This window comes from Lygodium microphyllum, chromosome 1 (assembly GCF_053477565.2).
Source record: "Lygodium microphyllum isolate KBCC chromosome 1, Lygodium_microphyllum_v1.1.10, whole genome shotgun sequence".
NCBI classification, from domain to species: Eukaryota; Viridiplantae; Streptophyta; class Polypodiopsida; order Schizaeales; family Lygodiaceae; genus Lygodium; species Lygodium microphyllum.
Window position 1 is genome coordinate 40,594,420 of NC_141135.1, and position 27,303 is coordinate 40,621,722.

The window sequence follows — 27,303 nt, forward strand, 5'->3', positions numbered from 1 at the left end:
AGCTACTATTGTTATTCCAGCAAGCACTGTGGTATGCGAAAGAGGTTTCTCACGACAAAATATGATTAAGGATGCAAGAAGAACATCAATGTCGATCAAAACATTGGATGCTCTCATGCATGTTGCACTTACAGGACCAAAGCTAGATGATGTGGAATGGGATTGAGTTTTTGAGATTTGGCAAGATGCTAAAAAACGCAGGATATATGATGTTTGAGCAATGCAAGTTGTATGATATTGGGTACCTTCATTCTTTAGTGAGTCTTTTTTCTTTTGTGTTTCCTAGTGGCATGTCAAAGTGGTTGATTACCTTGGATATTTTGAGATTCTAAGCCTTAAGTAGTAGTTGTAGTTACCTATAATAGTTTTAGAGCTTGATTTTGTAAGTGATTGAAATGTGGGGAATCCGGATCTATAGATACCTTTGGCTACAAAATTGCACTGATTTATTCTTAAAATTTTGAAAAAGTAAATTTTGAAGGGGTTCTTTTTCTTCCACGTCACAAGAGGTAAAATGAAGAACGTCTCCTAAAATACTCATGAAGGGCATCCAGGAACGTCGAAAAGCAGGCTTGGAACTTCGAGGGAGGGAGGCGGCAGGCCCAAAGGGTGCTTTTTTTCGTGTACGAAACCATAAATAAAAAGTTGCAATTCGGGTGTTGCCATGGTTTTTTAGATCTCTTTACGTGGGGCCCACCCTGCCTTTTTATTGTGGGAATCTTTTCGAGATTCTGGGGCAAAACCAAAAAAGCTTTATTTATAGATGTGAGTTGTGACTATTCATGAATATATATAAATAATTTTACCCAAACTAGTAATGATCGTACGTGAGAGCATCGGGCGGCGCCGAGGCTGATGCCGTGGACGAGAGAGCCTCGTACTACGTCGATTTCATTGGAAAAAACAATATTAATTGCTAATATCCTAATAAAAATAATATATTAAGAATTAAGAATTAATAATTTAATTGGAGCCCAAAGTCCACAGTTGCAAAAGCATACGCCTGCCTCATCGAGTCATCACGCTGACTCTTATAGAGCGAGAGTTACTTCCCGAGACTTTTAGTGCTCCCTCTGTCTCGTCACTCTGACTCTGGGGAGAGTACGAGTCAGCCATAGCCATCCCCAGAGCCAGAGCGAGACTCAGCGTCCCCTAGACTCAGAGTCGTCCCTCTGTGCCTCATCACTCTAACTCTTAGCAGAGAAAGAACCAGCCATAGCCAGACCCAGAGCAAGCGCCAGCGCCATGGCTGCTCCCTCTTCGGTTTCTTGCTTCGACCCGGAGTCCTTCATCTTCAGCTCCCCTCGGTCCCCCCTCTGCCTCCCCCCCCAGGCCAACATCCTCTCCTTCCTCTTCCGCATCACCGCCTCCCGCCCCTTCCACCAGCGCCTCGCCGTCGCCGACGCCTCCTCCGGCCTCTCCCTCACCTTCTCGCAGCTCCGCTCCCACATCCTCAAGACCGCTCGCGCCCTCTCCTTCCTCGGCATCCGGCAGCACGACGTAGTTCTCATCCTCTCCCCCAATTCCATCCACTTCCCTGTCGTCTTCTTCGCCATCATCGCCCTCGGCGCCATCGCCACTACCGTTAACCCCATCAACACCCCCGCCGAGATCCTCAAGCAGATCGTCGACTCGAAGGCCAAGCTCATCGTCACCGTCCCAGAGCTCCTTCACAAGGTCACAGAGTCTGGCTGGCCCATCATCCTCATCAATGAGGAGAAACACCATGTTGATGCTCAACCGCAGGTCAAATTGCTCACAGATGTTGTCCGGGCAGCTGCCTCATACCATATCCCCGCAGTTAACATCAAGCAAACCGACTGTGCTGCGTTACTCTACTCCTCTGGCACAACCGGGGCCAGCAAAGGTGTTGTCCTGTCTCATCGCAACTTTATTGCTGCAGCTTTGATGATCAACGCGGATGCGGATTTGCATGATGAGAGGGATCTTTCCTTTTTGTGTATCATCCCCATGTTCCATGTGTATGGCTTGTCAGTAATTGTGTTTGGTCAGCTTCAGAGGGGCAATTCCATCATCACTATGCCCAAGTTTGATTTCCTTCAGATGCTGGAAGCGATTGAATCTTATCGAATCACAAACCTTCCCTTGGTGCCTCCCATCATGCTGGCGTTGGCAAAGCAAAATGTCATCAAACAATACGACCTTAGCTCTGTGATAGAGATGACAAGTGGTGCAGCTCCCGTTGGCAAGGAGACTCTCGAGGAGATTTTTGAGCGCATGAAGGTTCCAGATGTTAGACAGGTGAGGTGCTTCAAAGACTTGATGTTAACTTCTCCCAAAAACATAGTTTTACTCGGCATTTGCATGCACAAATAAAGACTGCCTGCAGATGTGAGGTGTCTGATCAATTAAAGGAAATCGTTCATATGCATATCATGTTGTTGGCATCGTAGCTATCATATGCACTACATGGAGAAGTAATTGGTCATCTTGCAGTGGCATCTGAATTGCTAAAACTGTGTTGGTATTTTTGTCTATGTCTGCTCATTGGCCTACAATGGCACACTTGGTTCCTGCCTCTACTGCTTTAGGATGTAGAAGTATGGTGCAATTTGATTACCTAGACCAAAGTACCCAGTTTACTGTTGTTTACACAGCTATGAATATAGGTAGTAGTGACCTGGGGTCTGCCCAGTTCAACAATGTTGCAATCTTTAAACCATGACAAAAGGACGTTAGCACCCAGGTCCACATGAAGACCTCACTTCTTAAGCTCATAGCAGGATTGATCTGTGCAAACAAGATTATGATTGATCATTTGAATCGGCAAAACAAAAAAGTGGCAGCTCCACAAATTGAGAATGTTTACTGCTTTGTCCTGAGTGAGCTAATGATCACCATGAAATTGAATTTTCCAGATTGCTTCCTTTGACTGATCTAAATCAGCCATAATGCACTGGCCATCTGAAACTGATCCTTCCATAGGTCTCTACTGAAACCAAGACTTGGATTGACACTTGAACTGAGCCTTCCTGCTTTAGCTTGAGGCTGGACAAAAATGGTGACCACCATTGGTCACTAGATCTGCTGTGAACCAAGCATGAAGCATAACTACTATGGAACCAATGTGTCCACATGATGTGGCGAATGATGCTGACTAGGGTACTATCCGAAGGTAAAGTGCCCCCATCATGGTTGCCTGGTTGAAAGCCTATGGGCTCAGCATCTGTCATTGCTAACTCTGGTCCAGAAGGTTGCAAGGACAAAACTTCACCCACCTATTTGAATTTCCTGCCTCCATGCTCTCAGTAACAATTGCATGGACAATGGCCAAGATCTGTCATCTCAAATCCTAGCTCAGCACATCTGGCATCAGAGCAATATGCTTTTGTACGACTCCAGCATTAATCAGATCATTAAATATTATTGATGCCATAAGTTACCAACTGCCAATCTGAAGTAGAGGTTGGGGTCATACTTCGACCTGTGAAAGCCATGTTGCAGAAAGAAGAGGTCAATCTGCTGATAACAAGCTTGGATTGCCTGATCCAGGTCATATAGGGCCTTTTGTAAGTGATAAACATTCTTGTGACGTACCCGCCTTTGATTACGTGACAAGTAACGTTTTAGTAGTCGCCTAGAGTTTATCTTCCAGCCGTCACCATCCGTACTCTAACCAGAATGATCGGATTTTGTCTGGCTAGTTAACCCTAGGTCTACCCCGTAAGGGAAGCGTCCTGCCGTTACCCACAGAGGACTGACCTGAAGGTTCCTAATTGACCTAACAGTCACCTATCAATAACTAACTCACATCCAGAGGTGTCCTTGAGAGGCTTCTTGTCCGAAAGGAGCAACTGCCATTACCCTTGGTTCATGAGTACAACGTTTTTTTTCCAGTAGTAGGCTAAGGATTTATAAAATCCCTTGTAGTGCTTTGGTACAGCCGCCGTACCTTTTCCCTAAGATAATTTACAATTTGGGTTCTGAGACCAAACCCTAAGTAAGTCAACGAATTGGCCCTTTCTAGAGTTTCTTCCTAGTGTTTGTTTTTGGAGAAACCTCTCCGCTAATCGAGACCACCCTGCCATAGGACTGGATTCGTCGGGAATCCATCCACCCGCTTTCCTCTATGGAAGTTCTTAGTTATCTAATTACCTACCACATTACGTGAAACATATAAAAATAGCTTTATTAATTAATATCTTTATATGCATAGTTGTTCGTTTACGTAATTTATTCACGGGCATACAATCAGAATATAATAAGTTCATTGATTATATTTGTGGGAGCTTTCGCTCAACCGCCAAGACCCACGGACCGCCTATTGATTCAAGCGTTCCAAGCCGAGCACTAATGGCTACCTCTCACATAGCCAACACGCCATCCATATCTACGGGTGTAGTGAGCTTACCTCCATGCCGTTCGAGTTACCTCCTCTTCCGCGCACCCCGGTAGCTCCACGATCCAAGTGCAAGCTTCAAGCAAGCTCCATCTTCAAGCTCCACCCTCCAAGCTCCATTGCTGCAAGCAAGACAAGAGAAGAGAAGAGAAGAGAAGAAAAGAGGAGAAGATGGAGAGCTTCTCCTCCTCGGTCCCTCACCCTCACACACTCACTCCCTCACACTCGCACACTTCCTCTCTCAAGCACAAGCTCAAGCGAGCAAGAAGAAGAAGAAGAAGAAGAAGAAGAAGAAGAAGAGGAGAGCTACTTTTGGCCACATACAAGAATGAGCTTCTCATTCACTTTTCAACTTTATATACAAAACCCTAAATCCCTTTTGGGCGGTCATCCCCTTTTCCCCTTTTTACATGGCCGGCCATAGCCTAGGCCCTTTTTCCCATTGTCCTTCTATCTTCCTAGCTTCCTTTCCACTGCCCATCTACATTTACAAATTGCACGGGTGAGAGCCCGGCGCTCTTTTACAAGATTTCAGGGTGCGCCTTTTTATTTTAAAATGCGCATTTTCCCTTTTGTATTTGCCTTGGACTTTTAAGGGACTTTTAAGGTTGCCCTTGCGCTTTTGGCCTTTTCTCCTATTCTTTCTTCAGTCGGGCTACTTTTTTTCCGTCTTTGCCCTACGTCTTTTTTATTTCCTTTTGCTTTCTTCGTGTTGGGGTTAACATTACCCCCCTCCTAGATGAGTGCCAGTCCCATGGCACTCACCGTCGTAGGTAGCAAGCGTTTAGCATGCACCGAAGACGTGTGTGACAAGGACTTTTGTGGTTTCCGTGGAGGAGTGTTGTTGGCAGTGTGGCAGAAGGTCCTGGGAGCCTGTTGGTGGCCAAGGTAGCTGGTGGAAGGTTGTTGGAGTTGGTGGTAGGGCTATGCTGTGTTGGAGATTGCATTGATAGTGGCCAGCACAAGTGTTGGTTTGTTGGGGATGCTGCACATGACGATTGTTTGCGGGCTTGTCGGTTGGTAAGGGATAAGCATTCAGAGTTGGGTATTGATGAAGAGCGAACGACACTTTTGTTGGAGTCATCAACACCTGCAATTGAAAACCTCTCATGTGGTCTCTCCCTAAGGGGTAGTGTTAGTCTTCTTATCGTGCACAAGACATATTTTGATTAGGTTGGGAGATAGGTTGAACTCTAAGCAAGCCTGGAGTATTGTCCTGCACTTGAGGACCCAAACCGTGTATATACTTCGGTGCAGATATTATGTGGGTGCCCGTGCATATTTAGGTATTACTTAGCTAGAAGACTGTCGGACTGGTTCCTTGTATAGCAATGGTCAGTGAAGCAAGGGCTGAGTTGATGGAAAAATTTGTCGATAAAGACGGGGAGTACACTTGAAGATTGTTCGAGACATCATTATGGTCTTGTCAAGGCAATGTAGCATAATTAAGCTTTGTGATGTCTTAGCTTTTGGTAGCTAGTGGCTACTCGTAGTGCTTGAAAAGTATGGTGTACTTTTCCATTGTCTTTCATGCCGCGCTTACCACTGTTGATTGTAATGGCATTGAGATGGAGCGCAAAAGAATTGTGCAAGTGGTCCAGGGTGATAGGTCTAACCATTGGCGAGACGAGCGCCCTAGGTATGTCCTGCCCTTAATGTGCCCTGAACAATTGTGGGGGATGTAGAAAGGGCTAGGGGATTAGGGACGGAGCCAACCGACTAAGGTTACTGGACGTACCTAATTTGAGGATCCGTAGGTGCGGTGCTGTGATCGTGTGTTTTTTTTTTTGGTGGAAAAAGTGAATACATTTAATGCCATACATTGAGACTGTTAGCCTTTCATTTGGATTGCGAAATGTTGGGATTCAAGGCTATGAAGAATTGATATTACAGAGATGATTGTGTCACCAGCCTTGATGCTAGAGGAACTGTTGGTGAGATGAAGAGATACACTTGAGATATTGCAAACCTCCTTGCGACACATGCGATGTTGGTACCATTGAGGTAACGATTGCCGTGAGCCAACTATAGAGCTTGACCCAGAAGGAGAGCATAGCCCATGAATATGCTTTGGGCTATGCGATGTGGGCGGTCGGCAACGTGGCTTTGTCGCGGCTCTTTGTGGGGTCGATGGTTTTGCGGTGATTGGGCATTGAACACTTTCGCCCAAAGACCTGTCTCATCCTGTATCCACTTGTCGCTTCGTGAGAGTACATGCATGGTATATGCCGCAACTATAATAAAGCAGTGCAATGCAAGGAGACATCACTTATCTGAATTCTATGGTGTTGACTTAGATATTTATCACCTGCGCTTGATTAGCTTTTTCTTTTGCTAAAGACGTGAAATATATTAAACGCAGATATGAAAAGTTCGTAAAATTCGGGAACATGTCAACACTTAACCATTTAAAGACAAAAATTCATGGCCAGTTAGCATTTGATAAGCCCTTTATACAACATGGGGCTACTCTATTTGTACGAGGTGGGGCGAGTCTGGGTGGCCGGGCGACCGGGGCGGTGTTAGTGCAGGGCTCCCGTAAGGCTGGGCAGGGAATATGTCGGCCGGGACATGAATGGTGTAGTCCCGGGCCGCGACCGTTTCCAAAATGTCCTTGAACAGTTCATTAAATTCTTCCCTCTCCCGAGCTGCCCTTTCTACCCTTGAGCATCTGGTGTCCGAGCGTGCGTTGGGGGTCTATGCAACTGGTGTTGCCACATTTTGTGTGCCTATCTGACCGTCTGCTTTCCTGGCCCGCGGATTCTTCGGCCTTCGTCCGGGGCGGTGTCGCTTAGGGCCTCGCTTCTTGGCGTATCCTCTTGAGGGTGGGCACATAGCGCTCCGGTGGAGGGGCGCGTGCCACATGCTCCCGTCGTCTGTGAAGAGCGTCTTTGCATGCCAGGTGTCCATGGTTCTCCATGTGTTTCGTTTGGAAGCTTGCAAGATGCAACCCCAGGGTTAGACCTTGATACAGGATACGACTGTTCGTAGGAAGGGATTTTAGTGTGGGCTATCAAGCGCATATGACAAGGAGGGGAGGGGTGAGGCATGCAGTGTTTGTTGTAGAGGGATGGCTCCCATGCTGATGTTCGATTTGCCTCCAGTCATTAGCGGATATTGGCCTATGCTAAGTTGTGTGGACTGGTTGTCATGGAGTGGGACAGGGCACATCCTTGGAAGGATAGACCAAAAAGGGATGAAGGTGTATAGAAAGGGGCTGCACCCTGTCTGCACCATCAGTGTTGTTGGTCATGGCTTTCTTTAGCGGCAATGTGGGTTGCATGCCCTTCACTTGGAGGTGGGGATGGTCACATGGCTTTTAAATGCGTGATGAGAGGAGGACTTGAGGAGTTTAGTTTGTCCGACTCAACTCTTCTCCTTGCGCTTGACTATCATTGCTTGTGTGTGTTGACATTGTTTATACACGGTGACACAAAAATCAGTGTTTATTTATATACATATTTATGAATCCATGTCACTTCACGAGGATAAGAACCAAGTGTAGAACTCGGGGTTGTACTGGAGCGTGGCACACGCATCTAGTATTCGTGGCAGCTTACTTAATACTGATAGATATTTTGCGACATCGAGTAGCATGGAACCTTGTCCGAGTCTACTGGGTATATGTAACTCCTCCTCAGTGAGAACCTTATCAATCAGAGCGTTCTCTTGGCTAGCTCCAGCTAAGTCCATACCCCGAATGGCAGTCAGCACTCGAAGGGAAGTTGGTGCCACATAGGTTGGGTCTCTTTGAGACCGCCATTTGGCCAATCGCTCCTCTGAGACTGTCATGATCTGAGCCCCTAGTTTGGCCATTACAACGCGGCTTTCGCACCAACGCTGCTCAAATTGACTCTGGCTTGTTGACAGTCGCTTTAGTTGCTCTATGTCTACGAGATTCGGTCGGCAGAGCACTTCATTGAACGTGACGGTTAAGCGTAGTTCGTCAGCCTCCTTGTCAGAGATGAGTCGCATGCGTTGATGCAAGAGCCTGTCGTAGTGCTCGTTAAGATGTTCTTGCTCTTCCCAGGATAGAGGAAAGGGCAAGTAATCTCCAAGCTGCTCCTTGGGGATTGTGCCCATGTCCGCAAGGACGTAGACACGTGCGACCACTTTGAGCTTAGCATCCAACTCAGTTAAGCATTCTGTGACACTTCTATGTTCAACGAGGGCTTGCTCGGTTGGTATCTCATGCAAGGTTCTAAGAGTTTCCTTAGGCTTTAGCATGGCTGGGGGCTCAGGCCTAGATGAGCAAGGTTGGTCAATGCTAGGATTTCTTATGCTCTTGGGATTCTCACGTTTCTCCTGAGGTTTTGCTGCTATTTTGTCATGGTTCTTCTCAGATGTGACTGGTATAGATTTGTCACCCTGTTGTGACGACGTTGTATCCACTCTTGATTGGTCAATGCGAGTTCCGTTGTCGGTGGATTGAGTGTCGCAAGCAACTATTGATGGTAACAGTTGCTTTGATTTTTCAGAGCGCACGGATGTATCTGAGGGTTCACCGCTACTAGGAGAGGCATTAATGGGTTCATTGGTGGATGGACTCGATGCTTTATTCATCGGCTCTCCGGCACTCTTTGTCTCAATGTTCTTGGGGTCCACAACCACCTGCAACTGTTGTTGTTTTCTCTGCTTTCTCCTCTTTTTCTTGGTCAACGCAGGTGCATCTAACAACGACTCAGGACCCTGGACTAGGTCAACCGTTGACGTGCTTGGTTGGGCCTCATCATTCTCTCTCTCTAGTGTGTCCTTCTGGGACATAGCCGTGGCCTGCTGAATAGCCTTACCAAGCTGTGAGGGTACAACTGCCTCCCTTTTCAGGGAGTCTAGCTCTTCAGCTAGCTCCCTTGTGTTTAACTCCTCCAGCTTAGGCTCTAGGCACTTGGAAAGTGCTGGAGTTGTCAAGGAAGTTGGTTGCGACACCTCCTCCACAGGTAAACTATTAAGGACACGTTCCACAAGGGGCATTGTCACGGCCAAGGGCTGTGACTGCTGTGGTCCTTGATTGGAAGTAGTAGCAACTAGTTTAATGGGTTGGCTACCCTTGGTGGATTGCGGTGTCAAGTCCCTAAGGCAACCAGAAGTGGTCGTGTCTTTTATTTCCATTTGAACATTCACCTGTGTAGATCGAGCATGAGTCGATCTAGTCACCTTAGGTTGCCCAAGGCATATCCTTGGGCCGAGAGCTGCAGATGGTGTCATGTCCCACCTCTTGGACATCTGGAAGCTTAGATGGAGATGGAGATTGGGATTGAGCAGTCGCCCTTGACGACTGCTGTTGTGCTTCCTGTGTCCGTGTGGCAAAAGAGGATATAGGAGATCTAGGACTCTTAGGTGGACTTGGCACTGGCCGGATGATTTGCTCAAGGCTATTAGGCGATTGTGCCATTTGTTTGGTTGAGCAATTAGCCATCTCACAAGTAGCATGGTGCCTCTGGTGCCCCTTATCCTCTTGGGGAATCAAAGGCTCTTTGGGCACTAATGGCGTTTGTGCACGCTCTGGCTACATATGACATCTGCTTATTAAGCATGCTAGGTTGAGGCTCTTTCTTTCGAACACTCATGTCTGCTTTCTTGCCTCGAGACCTAGAGTTTCTCTTAGATTTCCTCCTGTGCTTCGTTGCTTTTGATGCACTCTGGCCTTCAGCTGAAAGAGGTGGTGTAGTAGGGGATTTTGATATCCAAATCCATCGGTTACCTGCGTAGTACCCTTGAGCACGTAGCGACGCTTTGGGTATCCATCGCGGCGTTGTGCTGACCCTCCATCGATGCCTGCGTCTATAAGGCTTGGGCTTCTTTTGGGGTCTTCTACGATATTATTAAGTCCAAAGCCCGTCCTTGGCATTGTCTCTTGACCTTCTTTTTTCAGGCCTGGCCTCACTCACTGGCTCTCGTTGTTCGACCTGTGCTTGTATTAACTCTTCCAACAAGTCCTTGTTCTCGTCATCAAGCTTGACTATTATGTCAGCACCTTGCTTGCCTTTCCCTCGAGGTTTGATGAGGTCACCTTTGCTAAAGGTTGTGACTATCCTCACACCCGGTAGTGTCAGGTGTATCCTCTGTGCTACATAGTCGGCCTCACACTTGGTCGCCCTTTTGAAAGGTCTTCCTAGGAGGGTTTCTTTCCGGTAGCTAGCACTATTTGGAGGAACATAAAATAGGATAGGCAAGCTTTCCGTTTCAATTGTCGCAAGGATTTTGCACTTCCCTATGAGTGCTTGTGGGTGTCCCCCATAAGGGCTAAGAGTTGCACTAGTCGGTGTGAGCTCTGGTTGGCTTAGTAGGGTCCATGATTCATAGGTCAAGATGTTAAAATCTGCTCCTTCATCAATCAGAGCATCGATAGTATGCTCTCCTTTCGCGGTGAGTTTGACCCTAAGATAAGCATGTGGTACTATGTCTTCATCTTCCGGGTCTTGGCTTGTAAATTTAAGCCTTCTGACAGATGCCTTTGAGTTCTCGACTGTACGACCAGATGTGGATTCTCCACTGCTGTCTTGGATCGTCAGTGCAGTGCTATTTAAGGTACATCTCTCGTCAAGGGTGTCATGTCTAGTCATCTTGGCATTTGTAGCTTGCTGATGTTGCATTTCCCTCTGACTAGACATGGTATGAACACAATGTCTTTGTGTTCTCGTGGTGTGGCCTTTTTGCCCTTGATGGCTAGATTGGCCCATTGATATTCTAGGGTCTCTGTTTCTCTCTGTTCGGGTATGGGTTTTTGGTTGCTCTATTGCAAGTGAGGCTCCATGCTCGTGTAGAGCCATTGCTACACTAGGGTCCAATTTGAAGGACCTGTCACAACGCGCGTTTTCTCTCCAACCTGCTCGGGGGAGGTGCGGAGGGGGCAGAGCCCTCTGCGGGGGTCCGGGGGGGGGGGGGGGGAGTCCCCCCCGACCCGCAGGGCTGTTATGGTAAAAGCCATGCACAATTTGAAGGACCGTTTATAGCCAAATTTGAACCACTTGCTCTAAGTTTTAGCCCGGCAATGGATCCATGATATGGTTTCGGCTCTATATGGTTTCTCGGTTAATTTCACTGTCTTCAGGTTAAAATTTGAGAAAATCTAAATTCGGCATAGCAGGTCCGAATTGCAGGGTCCGAATGGGTCACTTGGACGGGCCGAGGCGCATGGGCCGAGGGCTAAGTTCGGACAATTCGGACGAATTTAGACACGGTCACTCGGGCGGGCCGAGGCACTTGGGCCGAGGGCCGAATTTGAGTCTCGGACGGGTTTTTCCTCGGACGGTCCGAGGCTGACTAGGGTTTGACCGAGTGGACCGGATGGTCCGAGAGCCGAGTCTAGGCCTCGGACCAGAGTCGACGTGACTCGGACGCGTCGAACGCAGCGCGTGTTTTTTCGCCGAAGCTCGCAAAATTCGTCGTGCAAGGCGCTGGGGGTCTTCCCCCTTGTCGAGCAACTCCAGATTGGTCCTACTACTGTAGGGGGAGGTGTAGAATTACCTGGGCTAGCCAAAGATCTCCCTGACGCTAAGATTGAAGCGGATTTCCTCGCCAAGCTTTCCTCTTCTCTCCTGCTCTGTTGAAACCCTGCAATGCACACTGTGGCCTTTCTTGCCACTTCTGGCCCTTATACCCTCTTCTGGGTATGGTATTGGCACCCCCAATAACTCACTTACCGACCTTAGGCATCACAAGTAAGTTTTTTACCACTTTTGCACGATTCTTGCCCTGTTTCTGCCCTGTTTTGCAACAGTAACCTTAATGCTTATTTTCTTTGTTTTTCTTTGTTTTTTCCTACCCTAATGCATCCAAATCACAAAGTAAATACCTACACTACTCCATCTCACAATATAAATCTCAAGAAAAACAACAAACCTACTTGCCGAGGAGATCGAATACCATCTTTAACCCCCTCGCTTCTTACCTATCTCAAGCACCGGTTCGGGGAAAACCCTACTCCAATGCTCGATTCGAAGTGCGCAAGCGCTCAAGGCTTGAATCCGTTTGTCCCAGCAACGGAACCAAAATTTGGGAGCTTTCGCTCAACCGCCAAGACCCACGGACCGCTTATTGATTCAAGCGTTCCAAGCCGAGCACTAATGGCTACCTCTCACATAGTTGACGCGCCATCCATATCTACGGGTGTAGTGAGCTTACCTCCATGCCGTTCGAGTTACCTCCTCTCCCACGCACCCCGGTAGCTCCACGATCCAAGTGCAAGCTTCAAGCAAGCTCCATCTTCAAGCTCCACCCTCCAAGCTCCATTGCCGCGAGCAAGACAAGAGAAGAGAAGAAGAGAGGAGAAGATGGAGAGCTTCTCCTCCTCGGTCCCTCACCCTCACACACTCACTCCCTCACACTCTCACACTTTCTCTCTTAAGCACAAGCTTAAGCGAGCAAGAACAAGAAGAAGAAGAAGAAGAGGAGAGCTACTTTTGGCCACACACAAGAATGAGCTTCTCATTCACTTTTCAACTTTATATGCAAAACCCTAAATCCCTTTTAGGCGGTCATCTCCTTTTCCCCTTTTTACATGGCCGGCCATAGCCTAGGCCCTTTTTCCCATTGTCATTCTATCTTCCTAGCTTCCTTTCCACCGCCCATCTACATTTACAAATTGCACGGGTGAGAGCCCGGCGCTCTTTTACAAGATTTCAGGGTGCGCCTTTTTATTTTAAAATGCGCCTTTCCCCTTTTGTATTTGCCTTGGACTTTTAAGGTTGCCCTTGCGCTTTTGGCATTTTCTCCTATTCTTTCTTCAGTTGGGCTGCCTTTTTTCCGCCTTTGCCCTGCGTCTTTTTTATTTCCTTTTGCTTTCCTCGTGTTGAGGTTAACAATATTCCATAATGTGTGTTCTCCCGCTCATACAGGAGAAAAATTACAATTTCACGTGCTGCCTCATCTGGCGCATCTGCACGTCACCAAGATCAAATCCACCTATAGCTAGCATTCATAGGTATCCCAAGTAGAACTCCCCTTGGAATTTAACTAGGGGTATCTAGATTTTGGGATCTCTAACTTTCCAGTTCTTGTAACCAAGTTTCTAGGCCTTAAGTCAGTATTTCTCAAGAGACTTATTTTATTTGGATAGAACTTTTTTAGAAAAACCTGTGGTATCGCAATTGGTAAAGAGTTGTTATCCGCGCCTGTAACTCCGTTAGTGACTCCCGTGCTCGCAACTCCAACTGTTGTTTTCACGTTAGTAGGGTCATTCACGATTTCTACTTTTGAATTCTTTCTCTTCAGGGCCACGATGGAATAGAGATGAAAGTAGAGGTATGATAGAATAGGATAGAGTTCTTTAGTGTCTTCTCTTCTTAGGTCAAAGTAGAAAAGAATGAGAGATCTTTAGCGTATCCCGGACAGAGTCTCCTCCTTCTCGATTAGCGTCTCGTCCTCGTCAAGATTGCCCTTGTTGCTCCTCCTTCTCGATCAGCGTCTCGCCCTCGTCAAGATTGCTTTTTTTGCTCTCTGTGGTTATCTCCAAGCCCTCAATTTATAGTTTTTGCAAGGGGGGGAGGGAGAGGTAAAGAGAGGGCGCCTGCTTTTTGGCATTTTTGATGACATCATTGATGACAAAGATTTCGTTTTTTCTGCCTTGCAACTTGTTTGGATCATAACTTCATCGTATGAACTCCAAATATAGACGTTTGGGTACTTAAAACAATTGGAACGCATCTAGTTGACAAGCCATTGCGGGAAGAATTGTGAAAATCCATTAAAATTAGGCGAAAATGATGATTTTTATAAATCACATTATTTTTATCAATCTTTTGTCTTGGACGACTTATTCCCTTCAAAATAAGTCACAGTATATATTTGAATCCATCTAAAGTGGAAATAAAGTCATCTAAACATGATACTAGAGATTTCAGACTATTCTAGAAAACTAATCCTGCTTCCTGTAAATCCTGTAGAGATTCTGCAAATTTTTTTTTTCCCCATATGTGGACGTACAACACCATGTATACGTACCTTAAAATAAACTAAGTAATGGGGACATTACATTCTTCCCTCCTTAGAGAAATCGAGATGTCCTCATCTCGAGAGAAACTGGGGGTATTCTTTCATAAGGATTACCTCATCGACCCAAGTGGCATTCTCTTTAGGATAATCCTTCCACTGGATGAGATATTCTCTAAGGATCCTATTCCTAAGGATTCTTTCTTTTACATCCAAGATTCTATCAGGTTGAAGTTCAAGTAAATCTTGGCTTGGCATTACAATTTGTTGATCATCAAGAATATGATCAGGATTAGGTACATAGGGCTTTAAGAGACTGACATGGAATACATAATGAACTTTTAGGGTTTCAGGAAGTTGCAGCTTATAAGCATTTGGTCAAAGAGTCTTTATGATTTTGTAAGGTCTACACTGCACAGTATCTTGGGCTTAGCTTCTTGAATTTTCCCAAGGATAAGGAACTCCTCTTTGGGCGTACATGGATAAAAACCTTGTCCCCTTCTTGGAAGATTCGCTCTTTTCTCCCTAGGTCAGCATAGGCTTTCTGCCGATCCTTGGCAGCTTGTATGTCTTGCTTGATGGTTTCGACTTGTTTGTCCATTTCTTCAAGCATCTTTTTAGAAGCTTTAACCTTCAAGGTAGGGTCGGAGAAGTTTAGCGGGGTTAGGTATTCTTGCCCATATAGAGCTTGAAATGGGGTCATTTGGATGCTTTGATGATAGGACGCATTGTAAGCAAATTCCACCAAAGGTAGATATTGTATCCACCGTCTAGGTTCTTTGTAACAATATGCCCTAAGTATGTCTTCAATGACCTAATTTACACGCTCTGTCTGTCCATCAGTTTGAGGGTGATAAGCTGTACTAAAACGAAGCTGTGTACCGAGAGCTTCAAATAATCCCTTCCAAAAATTTAAAGTGAATAGAGAATCACGATTGCTGATAATTCTCTTTGGTAGTCCATGAAGTCTAAAGATTTCTTTGACAAATAACCTGGCAATATCTGAGGCTTTATAGCTGGTTTTGACTAGAATAAGGTGGGTAACCTTAGTCAACATGTCCACAATTACCATTATCGAGTTGTATCCACCTTGAACTGAGGGTAATCCAACTACAAAATCCATACTAATGAATTCCCATTTCATCTGAGGAATATCAAGTGGTTGTAGCTTTCCTGGTAGCTTAACTCGTTCGGCTTTTATTCGTTGGCAACTAAAGCATTCGATTACGTATTTAAGTACGTCACTTTTGAGCTTTTCCCAATGATAGTTTTTTCTAACTGCATTGAGAGTTTTGGCATAGCCAGGATGTCCTGAAAATGGGGAATCATGAGCTTCCCATAGTATCTTCTTCTTAAGATCTTGACTTGAAGGAATATATAATCTTGTCGTGAAATAGGCAAGCCCTTCGTCAACGGAGAAGTTAAGATACTTTATCTTAAGCTTAGAGTCTTGTTCTTTATTCTGAATTTTCTTCAGCATTTGTTGATATTTGGGATCATTATTCGTCTTCTCCTTGGCTAGCTCAATGATAGGATTGCTAGGCATTGATATCATTGTATTTAGTGTTTGAGCTCTAAGAGGTTCTTCTAAGATAAGTGCATTGAGAAACGATTTGGGGCTTAAAGCATCTGCAATTACATTCTCTTTGCCTAGTCTATACTTGATCTCAAAATCATACTCTTGCAAGATTTCGATCCATCGACGTTGCCTCATATTTAGATCTGGTTGAGTGAAGATCCATTTAAGACTTTTATGGTCCGTTACCAATGAGAATTTCTTCCCGAGTAGATTATGTCTCCATAACTTAAGAGCGTGGATAATTGCAAGTAATTCCAAGTCATGAGTAGTATAATTTCTCTTGCGAGGCTTCAATTTTTTGGAGGAATATGCTACTGGATGTTCTTCTTGCATGAGTACGCATCCCAAAGCAAGAGAGCTCGCATCAGTCACCACTTCGAATTCTTTGCTAAGATCAGGTAGTTTGAGGATCGGGGCTGTGACTAAACTTAGCTTGAGCCGGTCAAAGCTAGACTGTTCAACTTGGGTCCATTTAATGGCAACCTGCTTCTTGAGTAGGTCGGTGAGGGGTGTAGCAATTAAGGCATAATTCTTGATAAAGACCCGATACCATCCTGTTAAACCCAAAAAGCTACGAACTTCATATACATTGGTTAGAGGTGGCCAGTTTGGTACATCCTTGACCTTGGCTGGATCTACTGAAATTCCCTTTGCTGAAACTATAAACCCTAAATACTAGATTTGCTTCTTGAAGAACACACACTTCTTCTTCTTAGCATACAACTTGTGAGTCCGCATTGTCTCAAGAACTGTCCGCAGTTGTGACTCGTGACTTCCTTCATCCTTGGAATACGTTAAGATGTCATCAAAGAATACAAGGACGAAATCATCAAGATAAGGTCTAAATATATCTTGCATTAATCTGTTGAAGGTAGCGGGGGCATTGGTTAATCCAAATGACATTACGATAAACTCGTAATGACCGTACCTTGTGCTAAAAGGAGTTTTTTGATATGTTCTTGCTTGATTCTGATCTGGTAATACCCTAATCTGAGATCAATCTTGGAGAAAATCTTCGCTCCTTGTAATCGATCAAGTAGTTCATCGATCCTTGGAATTGGATACTTATTTTTGATTGTTACCTGATTTAGCCCTCGATAATCAATGCAGAGATGGAGAGTCCCATCCTTCTTTTTTTGAAATAACACCGGAGCTCCCCAGGGTGAGTTACTGGGTGATCTAAGAGCTGTTTGAGTTGTTCCCTTAGTTCTATGGCTTTTGGAATGGACATTCGATATGGTCGTTTTGCAACTGGTGCAGCTCCTGATACTAGCTTAATTTCGTGGGTCGACTTCTCTTTGTGGTGGAAGTTCAATTAATTCTTCAGGGAATATGTCAGCATATTCCTTAAGCCACGACGGTTCATCTTCGGCTTCTTTATCTTGCTCAGTTTTATTTAATTTGATTAGGTATACATGTGAGCCTTTTCTTAAACCTTTAGCAATTCGAGAAGCTTTCGCTAATTGAATCTTCGATTTTCCTGCTTCTCCTTGTGTAGTCACTTGTTGTCCTATAAGATTCAAGAATGTGATTTGGCCCTTTTCACAATGAATATGAGCGTCATTGGGAATTAACCAGTCCATTCCTAACAGGCACTCATAGGTTCCTAGGTTCATCACTCTGAATTTCATGTTGGTCTGATTGCCACCCAAATTAAACTCCACCTTACTTGTTTGTTGTGTTGAGGAAACTTCTTTTCCATTAGCTAACTCAACTATGAGTCCAAGTGCATGCATTGTGTCTATACCTAGTTTTCTAGCACACCTTGGTAATATGAATGAATGTGTGCTTCCACAATCAATCAAAATTTTAAAGGGTTTACCGTTATAGATTGATGGTGTTTGAATTACTAAGAATTGTCGATTTGGTCCCTTCTTGTTGAGAGAGGCGTGAATTCTTGCTTTTTCCTTGTTAGTTTCCAAGGTGGGACTTTCATCATCTTCTACTTCCTTGAGGGTTATTCCAGCAACTCTTCCTCTAGCTGTGGCTGTTTGGCTCTGGTTGTTACGAAACTTGCTTTGGTGTTCATTCTGCCAGAGTTTTGAGCATCGCCTTTGGATGTAGCCAGGTTCGTTACAATAATAGCACCTGAAAGTATCCTTATTACTACCAGTCTCCACTGTTGACGTCTTAGCTTTCTTGCTATTAGCAAATTGGATTTGACCTTGGGCTCTTTTTACATAGGCCCTAGTTATATTTTTGTTTTGAAACTTATTATTCCAAGGCTTATCGTTTCTTGGTTTGGACCGGAGTTCCTGTACAATCGGTCTTACTCTTATCGATGCATCTTGGAGGTTGGATGGACGCATTGCTTCAAGCTGTGTGTTTAGGGGATCATCTAAACTGTGGCAAAACTTGGATACTTGTTGCGCAATGTCCATAGACGGTGCATACTTGAGAAGTGTTACAAACTTCGAGTAATAGGCTTCCAGTGTCATTCCAAGTTGCTTTAGATCAAATAATTCATTCGTCTTTTGTGTGCGGTATGTTGGCAGAAGATACCGGCCTTGCACTGTATCCTTTAATACATCCCAACTCACAGATGCTTCGGAGATTCCTTAGTCTTTATACCATTGTTTCCACCAAATTTGGGCTTCTCCTGTTAGCTTTTTAGCTTACCGATCATTGCTTGATTAACTGGGGTAATTCTAACAGTAATGAAATAATCTTCCATGGACTCGACCCATATTTTTGCTTCAACCTCGATGTTTTTGCCTTGGCCATAAAAAAAAACAACTCATATCTCAGGGTGCAATACCAAGTTTCTGATTGCTTTTCGCTCTGATACCACTTATGACGTACCCGCCTTTGATTACGTGAGGAGTAACGTTTTAGTAGTCATCTAGAGTTTATCTTCCAGCCGTCGCCATCCGTACTCTAACCAGAATGATCGGATTTTTTCTAGCTAGTTAATCCTAGGTCTATCTCGCAAGGGAAGCGTCCTGCCGTTACCCATGGAGGATTGACCTAAAGGTTCGTAATTGACCTAACAGTCACCTATCAATAACTAACTCACATCCGGAGGTGTCCTTGAGAGGCTTCTTGTCCGGAAGGAGCAACTGCCATTACCCTTGGTTCATGGAGTACAACGCTTTTTTCCAGTAGCAGGCTAAGGATTTATAAAATCCCTTGCAGTGCTCTGGCATAGCCGCTGTACCTTTCCTCTAAGATAATTTACAATTTGGGTTCTGAGACCAAACCCTAAGTAAGTCAACGAATTGGCCCTTCCTAGAGTTTCTTCCTAGTGTTTGTTTTTGGGGAAACCTCTCCGCTAACCGAGACCACCCTACCATGGGACTGGATTCATCGGGAATCCATCCACTCGCTTCCCTCTATGGAAGTACTTAGTTATCTAATTACCTATCACATTACGTGAAACATATAAAAATAGCTTTTAATATCTTTATATGCACAGTTGTTTGTTTACGTAATTTATACACGGACATACAATTAGAATAAAATAAGTTCATTGATTATATTCCATAATGTGTGTTCTTCCGTCCATACGAGAGAAAAATTACAATTTTACGTGCTGCCTCATCCGGCGCATCTGCGCGTCACGTGCTGCCTCATCCGGCGTATCTGCACGTCACCAAGATCAAATCCACCTATAGCTAGCATTCATAGGTGTCCCAAGTAGAACTCCGGTCATATAGGGGACCAAGTAGTTCCTAGGTGCGAAAAAGAATTTACTAGCCAAAGCCCCCCTGGCACCCTTCCACCTCCTACTTAATATGATCCTTGCTGGGAGACCTCTCGCCATCGGAGCTGGTCCATGCTTCTGCGGCGGTAAAAACATCCCCTCTTGGTATGGGGATTCAGCACCTATCCTTGGGAGAGGTATAGGGCTCCTCAATTCTTATCTGTTCCAATACTTAATTCAATCAAGATCTAATCTAGAAAATCACAAATAAGATTGATGTCTGCAAGTAGTTATGACTTCAATTAATCACAAAACTTTCAAGTGATGCTTAATTCTAGTAACTATCGACACTTGAGTTTCCCATAATGAAAATCTTCCCCTTGGAATTTAACTAGGAGCATCTAGATTTTGGGATCTCTAACTTCCCAGTTCTTGTAACCAAGTTTCTAGGCCTTAAGTCAGTATTTCTCAAGAGACTTATCTTATTTGGATAGAACTTTTTTAGAAAAACCTGTGGTATCGCGATTGGTAAAGAGTTGTTATCCGCACTTGTAAATCCGTTAGTGACTCCCGCGCTCGCAACTCCAACTGTTGCTTTTATGTTAGTAGGGTCATTCTCTTCAGGGCCACGACGGAATAGAGATGAGAGTAGAGGTATGATAGAATATGATAGAGTTATTCAGTGTCCTCTCTTCTTGGGTTAGAGTAGAAGAGGATGAGAGACCTTCAGCATATCTCGGACAGAGTCTCCTCCTTCTCGATCAGCATCTTGTTCTCGTCAAGATTGCTCTTGTTGCTCTCTGTGGTCATCCCCAAGCCCTCAATTTATAGTTTTTGCAAGGGGGGGGGGTGGTAAAGAGAGGGCGTTTGCTTTTTGGCGTTTTTTGATGACATCATTGATGACAAAGATTTTGTTTTTTCTGCCCTACAACTTGTTTGGATCATAACTTCGTCGTATGAACTCCAAATATAGATGTTCGGATACTTAAAACGATCGGAACACATCTGGTCGACAAATCAACGCGGGAAGAATTGCGAAAATCCATCAAAATTAGTCGAGAATGATGATTTTTATAAATCGTGTTATTTTTATCCATCTTTTGTCTTGGACGACTTATTCCCTTCAAAATAAGTCACATTATATGTTTGAATCCATCTAAAGTGGAAATTAAGTCATCTAAGCATGATACTAGAGATTTCAGACTATTATAGAAAACTAATCCTGCTTCCTGTAAATCCTGTAGAGATTCTGCAGTTTTTTTTTTCCCCCATGTGTGGATGTACAACACCACGTATACGCACCTTAAAATAAACTAAGTAATGGGCACATTACAATTCTGGAACAATGCAACTTGATGGCTGCTCAATATGAATCTCCTCTTGAAGAGCACCATTCAGGAAGGCTTACCTCACTCCCATTTGGTAGACATTTCACGTATGATGTGAAGTCAATGCTAGTAAGCCAACGTTTAGTTTAGTTTATTGAGTTAGGGTGCGTGCCAAAGTTTGGGGTTGGGGCACTTGAATTGATGTCGGCATAGCTCCAAGAGAAAGAGTCCAATGCAATGCTGATCCGGGAAGTCCACAGCGAGAGAGAGAGAGAGAGAGAGAGAGAGAGAGAGAGCTAAATAAGTGAGGTCAGTACACTTACAAGGGAGTGGCAGTTTCTTTCTCAGAGAACCTCGCACAGACTGACTGGCTGAACCAGACAACTATAGGCCATATATACAGCAAATCCAAAATAAGGTTGTACAAAAAATTGGGCCCATATGCTCCACAAAAATAACAAAAAATGGGTGCACACTAACTGGCTGCCCTGCCAGAGCTGACCAACTATATAGGAGCTGATCGACCTCTAGCAGTAACATCTGCATTTTTGCTGCCCTGATCTGATCACTTGCATCTTTGCTTTCAGTTCCAGAGATAGTCATCCTGTGTTGGTTTTCATGTTTTCTAACACCAAACTCACTTTACTGCTGACCTCTCTCTCTATCTTCTATTAACTTTGTGTGTGTGTGTGTGTGCGCGCGCGCACACACGCAAACTGTGCTTGAACTATGGAACGCTTGTGTTGTTCAGGCGAATTGACTATGTGTGTCACATGTATCTCTTACTCTCTCAATTCTTTATTGTATGTCATTGTTATCCCTGATGATTGTTCTATCTAATTGGCTTGAGATTTTCTGACTTTTTGAGCATGGAGGATCCTTGGATTTTGTTTCTAAGCTCTAGGTTCTTCACATTTTGCTTGGACCGTGTTTTGAGCTTTGTGGATCCAATCCACATCTCTGGTGCTTCTAGAGGTTTTTCCAAGGGTAGTGGTTTCCAATGTGCTTCATCAAGTTTTCTTGGTGGATGCTCTCTAGTAGCATTGGTAGCCACATCTCCATGCTGCTTAGATGAGGTGGTTTTATGCTGTTCTAGTGGTGGTCATGTAGATCGGTCTATGTAGTGGCATAGCCAATGGTGTTCGGATGGTGGCTGCTCCATTGACCCTTGACCCCTTGTAGTAACTTGGATGGTGGTTCTATCAGGTAGGGAAGACTTTCCTACCGCATGGCTAGGTTGGGGGGTTTGTACATTAGTTGTGACATTTTCTAATCTTCTGTATGGTGACTATGATCCTCCTTGGCTGCATGCCCACCCATAGGCACCATCAGCTGGCCACCTTGTTTGCCTAGGGTGGCTCCCCACTGCCTTTATATTTGTCCTCTCCCCTCTCGCTACAGTATCGTGTCACATCCACTTGGAGAGGGAAAGTTTGGAGGCATGGCTGGTTATCATTGTGCCATCACTTCTGTGGTTTGTACTCACTCTCATGTCTTGAGTCATAGTTTCCATGTCTTGTTTATTCATTCTCTAAGTTCTTGAGTTTTCTTGTCAAAAAATAACAGGTATGCTCTGATACCATGTCAAAATAAGCGACAGTGCAAAGAGACAATAGGGTTTGCAAGGAGTAACACTGAGTGTGTATGGCAAACATTGAGAGAGTTGAGAACTAAAAAACACAAGAAGAACATGGTGATAATGCACTGAATCATGCTATGAGAAGAAAAGTTGATGGAGCAGAGCCTAAGCTCAAAAGATAAGTGCACTGTCTTGTATGAATCAGACGGCAGCACTATGGGGAATCTGCACAGTGAAGGAAGTGAGATGTTGTCTTCCGAGTAGTGGGCTATTGCAGTAATCACTTGAAGGTGAAGGGCAGCTGTCAAGGGAGCGAACCGCAGTTCTCTGATACTGTTGGAAATGTGGAAGATGATCGCTAACTGTCGAGGGAGCTAACCACAGTCCTCTGATGCCGAGGAGTGACTTGGGCAGCAAAATGCAAATCCTAGAGTGTTGGAGCTGTCAAACGCAGGGAGAGCAACCTAGATGCTGACGCAAGGTGGATAATGACAACGCTAGATGATGGAGAATGAGCCGGGTTGCAAAAACGCAGGTCCCAACTGTCAAAGTGCAGCAATGCGGAAGTGTGGGACCAAGACTGAGAGAGTAGGGTGAACACAAAGAGAAGAGAGAGAGAGAGAGAGAGAGAGAGAGAGAGAGAGAGAGAGAGAGAGAGAAGAACAAGGAGATCTGTTGTATGAAGTATGCTGAATACAAAGGAATGCAGATATGTACACGGGCGCAGTGCGTATGTTTGTGTAGCTCGACCTCGACAATGTCTCCTTGCTGTACACCTCGAAGTCTGCTGCAATCTGCCTGATCTCTGACCTGAAATCTGCAGCTGCAAGTATCAAAGAGTGTGCTGGTATCATGCTATTTATAGCCTGCTGAAAATGCCAAAAAACTGTCAGGTCGGCTGCATTAAATGCAGCTGACTGTACTGCACACTGTCCGACTGTACTAGACTGTCTGACTGAACTGCCGTGTGGCAGTCCGCCGACTGGATCCTGCATAGCTGGCTGCTGATGTGGCACTGCTGATGTGGCAGTGACAGATGATAAACCTGCTCCACACACCAAAACACTATTGAATGACTGCCCGGCTGGAAAAATACATATGTACACAGTGTAACTGATGAAAATGCCTGTCCAGGGGATGACAATCTCTAACACCAACAGCCCCTATGATAGATGAGTAATGAAATCGCCGACGCTCGGTGATGTAGACTGTTGCCAGAGGCTAGGATATTGACTCCAAGCTGGAGATGATGACCCCAGGCAATGAGGAGATCTCCATCCTGAAAAATGCAAGTGAAGGTGGAGCCTCATGGAAAAGGGTGTTGACGCCAAGGAGATGATGGTGATGCCGGTGGAAGATGCTCCAAACGCAAAGCTTGATTTTGAAATAGGGTGCCTAAAGCAGAAGAGGAAGTGTGAAGGCAGCCACGAGCCACGAACCGCAATGTCCTAAAGCGTGTAAGGGCAATGGAAGGGGCTGGTGAGAGAAGGGAAGGGTGTGTGATGACGGCGGAAGAGAGGTGAAGAATGACTGAAGAGTGAGATGAGAATGAATGAAGTGATTGCCTATTTATAGGCATAAACTACCTAGGGTGGCACACCATTGTGTGGGCGCCCACTGAAAAAGTGACCAAAATGTGGACACCAGCCCTTTTTGGGGCTATAAGGGCGAAACCCTAAATGAAGTGTGTGAACTAAAGAAGTGGTTTCTCAACATTTCTCTCTTTCACTGTTCATTCTTCTCAATGTTCAACAGTTGTGTTCTTTTGCCTCTATTGCTTTGCTTATTCTCAGAGGGATCAGATGGATGATGTTGCTTCAGAATTTAGGGAGCCTAAGAGGATTGATATGGATGATGATGCTCTATACAAAGCATGGATTGATATTATTGTGGAGTGTTGGATTGAATACTAGTCTAGACTAGTGCACATTTATGTAGAGTTGCCACTTATCCAAAACTGAATGTGATCTTGTTATGAAGGTTTAATTAGACAAAATTTTAGAACCTCCTCACAATAGTGTAATAAGCCGTAAATCCAAGAGTCTTCCAAGTGGGTTATGCTTTCTTACAGAACTGCACAGCAATAGTAATGCTTGTTTTCTGTTTTGATCCCGGTATTCTTTGTTTGATTTTTTTTTTTTTTTTTTTTTTGTTTTTCTTCAGCAAAACTGGTGGTGCATTTTTTAAATCTCCTAGCTTATGTGCTTGTCTGGTCAAAATAGGAGCTTTACTGCCATGATTGGGTGCATGCAGGGATTGCTTATGAGTTGCAGAAAGTTCTGAACTGATCCATTGCTATTTTGGACAGGGCTATGGCATGACAGAAACTACTGGAATTATATCCATTGCCATTCTAAAGACACCCAAGAAGAATTATGCCACAGTTGGACCCCTTGTATCTGGGATGGAAGCTGTTGTGGTTGATCCAAGCTCTGGAAAACGCCTCCCACCAAACAAGCAAGGGGAGCTATGGGTCCGAGGATTCAATATTATGGATGGTATGTAAACATGGCCTTTCAATCATGATTCACAAAGTTATCATTGTACCTCATCTGCTTATTGATTAACCACACTTAAGCATCTGCAGAGTGAATGTTGTTATCATGCCACTTCCTAGCGGTCCTGTCATGATCAACCTAAGTATTTCAGATGACTTTCTGTAGGCTATTTGAATAATCCTGAAGCCACTGCTGCAACCCTCGACAAAGATGGATGGTTGCATACGGGAGATCTTGTTTACATTGATGATGATGGCAACCTCTACATCATGGATCGATTGAAGGAGCTTATCAAGTACAAGGGTCTGCAGGTAAGATTGAAAGAATTCCTTTGCTGTTCATTTTCTTTCACTTTCCATTCAGAACTGCTGTGGACTGATTGAGGAGCAATGGAGTCTTCTAGAGTTCCACACCAATTACTCGTTTTGAAAAGCAAACGACACAAGACATAAGATTGCAAGTCTTTAGCATTTGTGGCTTGCCAGATAGCTTTTTATCTTTAGGGAAAGCATGTTTTATTCTTCCAATTTTGGCCGTCTGCAGGTTGCACCCGCTGAGCTGGAGGCTTTGTTGGTGTCACATGCTGAGATCTTAGATGCAGCTGTTGTACCGTAAGCAAATGCTGAGCCTTCCAGTACAAGTTTGATATGTTACATCTTGCACTTTGAGATTTCTCTTCCTAATTGTTTGAGCTGCAGGTTTCCTGATGATGAATGTGGAGAGATCCCATTGGCATTTGTTGTCCGGTCTGCAGGAAGCTCTCTAACAGAGCATGACATTATCAAATTTGTTGCAGCCCAGGTACTGATCTCTCTCTCCCTCTCTCTCTCTCTCTCTGTGTGTCTGTGGTTGGCCCCAAGGAACCAGAAAGCATCTTATTTTCATTTACCTCTGAGTATCAATTTTCATGTATGTTTTCTCCTGTTATGTCTGCAGAAGACCTGGGTTGTCAGATAAAATGCTAAATCTATTAACAACCCTGTTGACATTGCTATGTGACAGGTAGCACCTTACAAGAAGATTAGGAAAGTCAAGTTTGTGGACGTCATTCCCAAATCAAGCTCAGGAAAGATCCTGCGGCGGGAGCTCACTCAAGGAGCAGTTTCCAAGTTGTAATTACTTTGAAATTCCAATCTAATTGCCAGCATCGTTGTAATTAACCTGAATTTATATATTCACCCTACTTATTGATTGATCTTTGTGCTAATGCACTAAGATTTCTTCCTAAAACTCTTTTAAGTGTCTCAAGCCTCCATGTGTATGTGAACCTTTTGCAAGGGCCACTTGGGCTCTGATCTCCCATAAAACGAGTCTAGGACTATTTTCCGAATGATTCTGTTTGTTTGCATAAATGCAACATAGATCCACTTTCTTCCAAGTTTGTGTTGCTGAAATTGGATGGAGAAATGTTGCCCTAACTTAATGAAGAAGGCCTGACTGTGTACAATGTTGATAGCAACCTTGGTGTAGGATGGACAGACATGCCCCAATCGAATTACCGACGTGAAGGACATGCATGCAATGAATCACTTAGGAGTAGAATCCATTTATACACAACGTGATGTAACAACACCTCTAAACATGAGTACTTTCCTATGCACACTAGATGAGGATTCACAAAAAATCAGTCCAAAGAGAACAACGGAATTATTTAAGTCCCTGGAGAAAATGGACTAGTAACCAGTGAATAGCGCATACTTGAAGAAGAGTCGGAGCAGGAGCTTTTGAATTCAAAAGGATGGTTATGTGCTGAAATGCCTCAGCCTTGGTGACGTGAGGCATGAAACCAGAGCCAAGACAACATGGGACTCTTTGTTGAGAAATTATGAATCCCGAAACTTAGAATGTGTCTGGGGACTCGGAAGGGAAGTGTCAACAGAGCAATGATAGTGGAAAGACCATATCCAGAAGATCAATGGAATAGCAACATAGTTCTCTGTGATTTTCCCATGTGGGAAAATTTAACCTTGATTTTCCCTACAGTCTTCGACATAATGAGCTGTTCAGGAGGCACCGCATACCTAGCTAGGTGCGGTTGGGGCAGAGGGGGTTGTTGGGCCAGGTCAACATCACGAGCTTCTACTCAGAGGCACAACATACCTAGCTAGGTGCGGTCAGGGTTCTCGTCCCTTGCCCTGAATTGCACCTAGCTAGGTATGGTGTCCCTCCCCGCCCTCGCATAAGCTCATGATGTTGTCGTAATTCACAATGTGGGAATTATAGTGGCGATTTGTCTAAAACTACTTGCGTTTGCAGCTGTAGCTGTATAACCGAGCCCATGATTGATAGTATGGCCAAGGTATTTCAGTACTGTCATTGGTTGCCTGCCTGAGGTACATGGGTTGGGCAGACAGGCATGCTCACATCCAGACGACTGTGGACGTTC

The 27,303-nt window shown here is 44.6% G+C and overlaps 1 protein-coding gene across 1 annotated transcript; it reads left to right on the forward strand.

Moving 5' to 3' along the window:
* The first annotated feature begins 1,032 nt into the window (after window positions 1-1,032).
* LOC148041027 (4-coumarate--CoA ligase-like 7) lies at window positions 1,033-26,247 on the forward strand. Its single transcript, XM_087675589.1, has 6 exons — window positions 1,033-2,262; window positions 24,728-24,917; window positions 25,083-25,228; window positions 25,461-25,528; window positions 25,616-25,718; window positions 25,920-26,247. Exons 1-6 carry the CDS (start codon window positions 1,246-1,248, stop codon window positions 26,031-26,033), a joined length of 1,638 nt encoding a protein of 545 aa, XP_087531715.1. The 5' UTR covers window positions 1,033-1,245; the 3' UTR covers window positions 26,034-26,247.
* The last annotated feature ends 1,056 nt before the right edge of the window (window positions 26,248-27,303 follow it).

Coding starts and splice junctions, on each gene's coding strand:
- LOC148041027 (XM_087675589.1), top strand. CDS start 1,246: ATGGCTGCTCCCTCTTCGGTTTCTTGCTTCGACCCGGAGTCCTTCATC. Junction 2,263..24,727: donor AGGTTCCAGATGTTAGACAG/GTGAGGTGCTTC, acceptor TATTTTGGACAG/GGCTATGGCATGACAGAAAC. Junction 25,719..25,919: donor TCAAATTTGTTGCAGCCCAG/GTACTGATCTCT, acceptor GCTATGTGACAG/GTAGCACCTTACAAGAAGAT.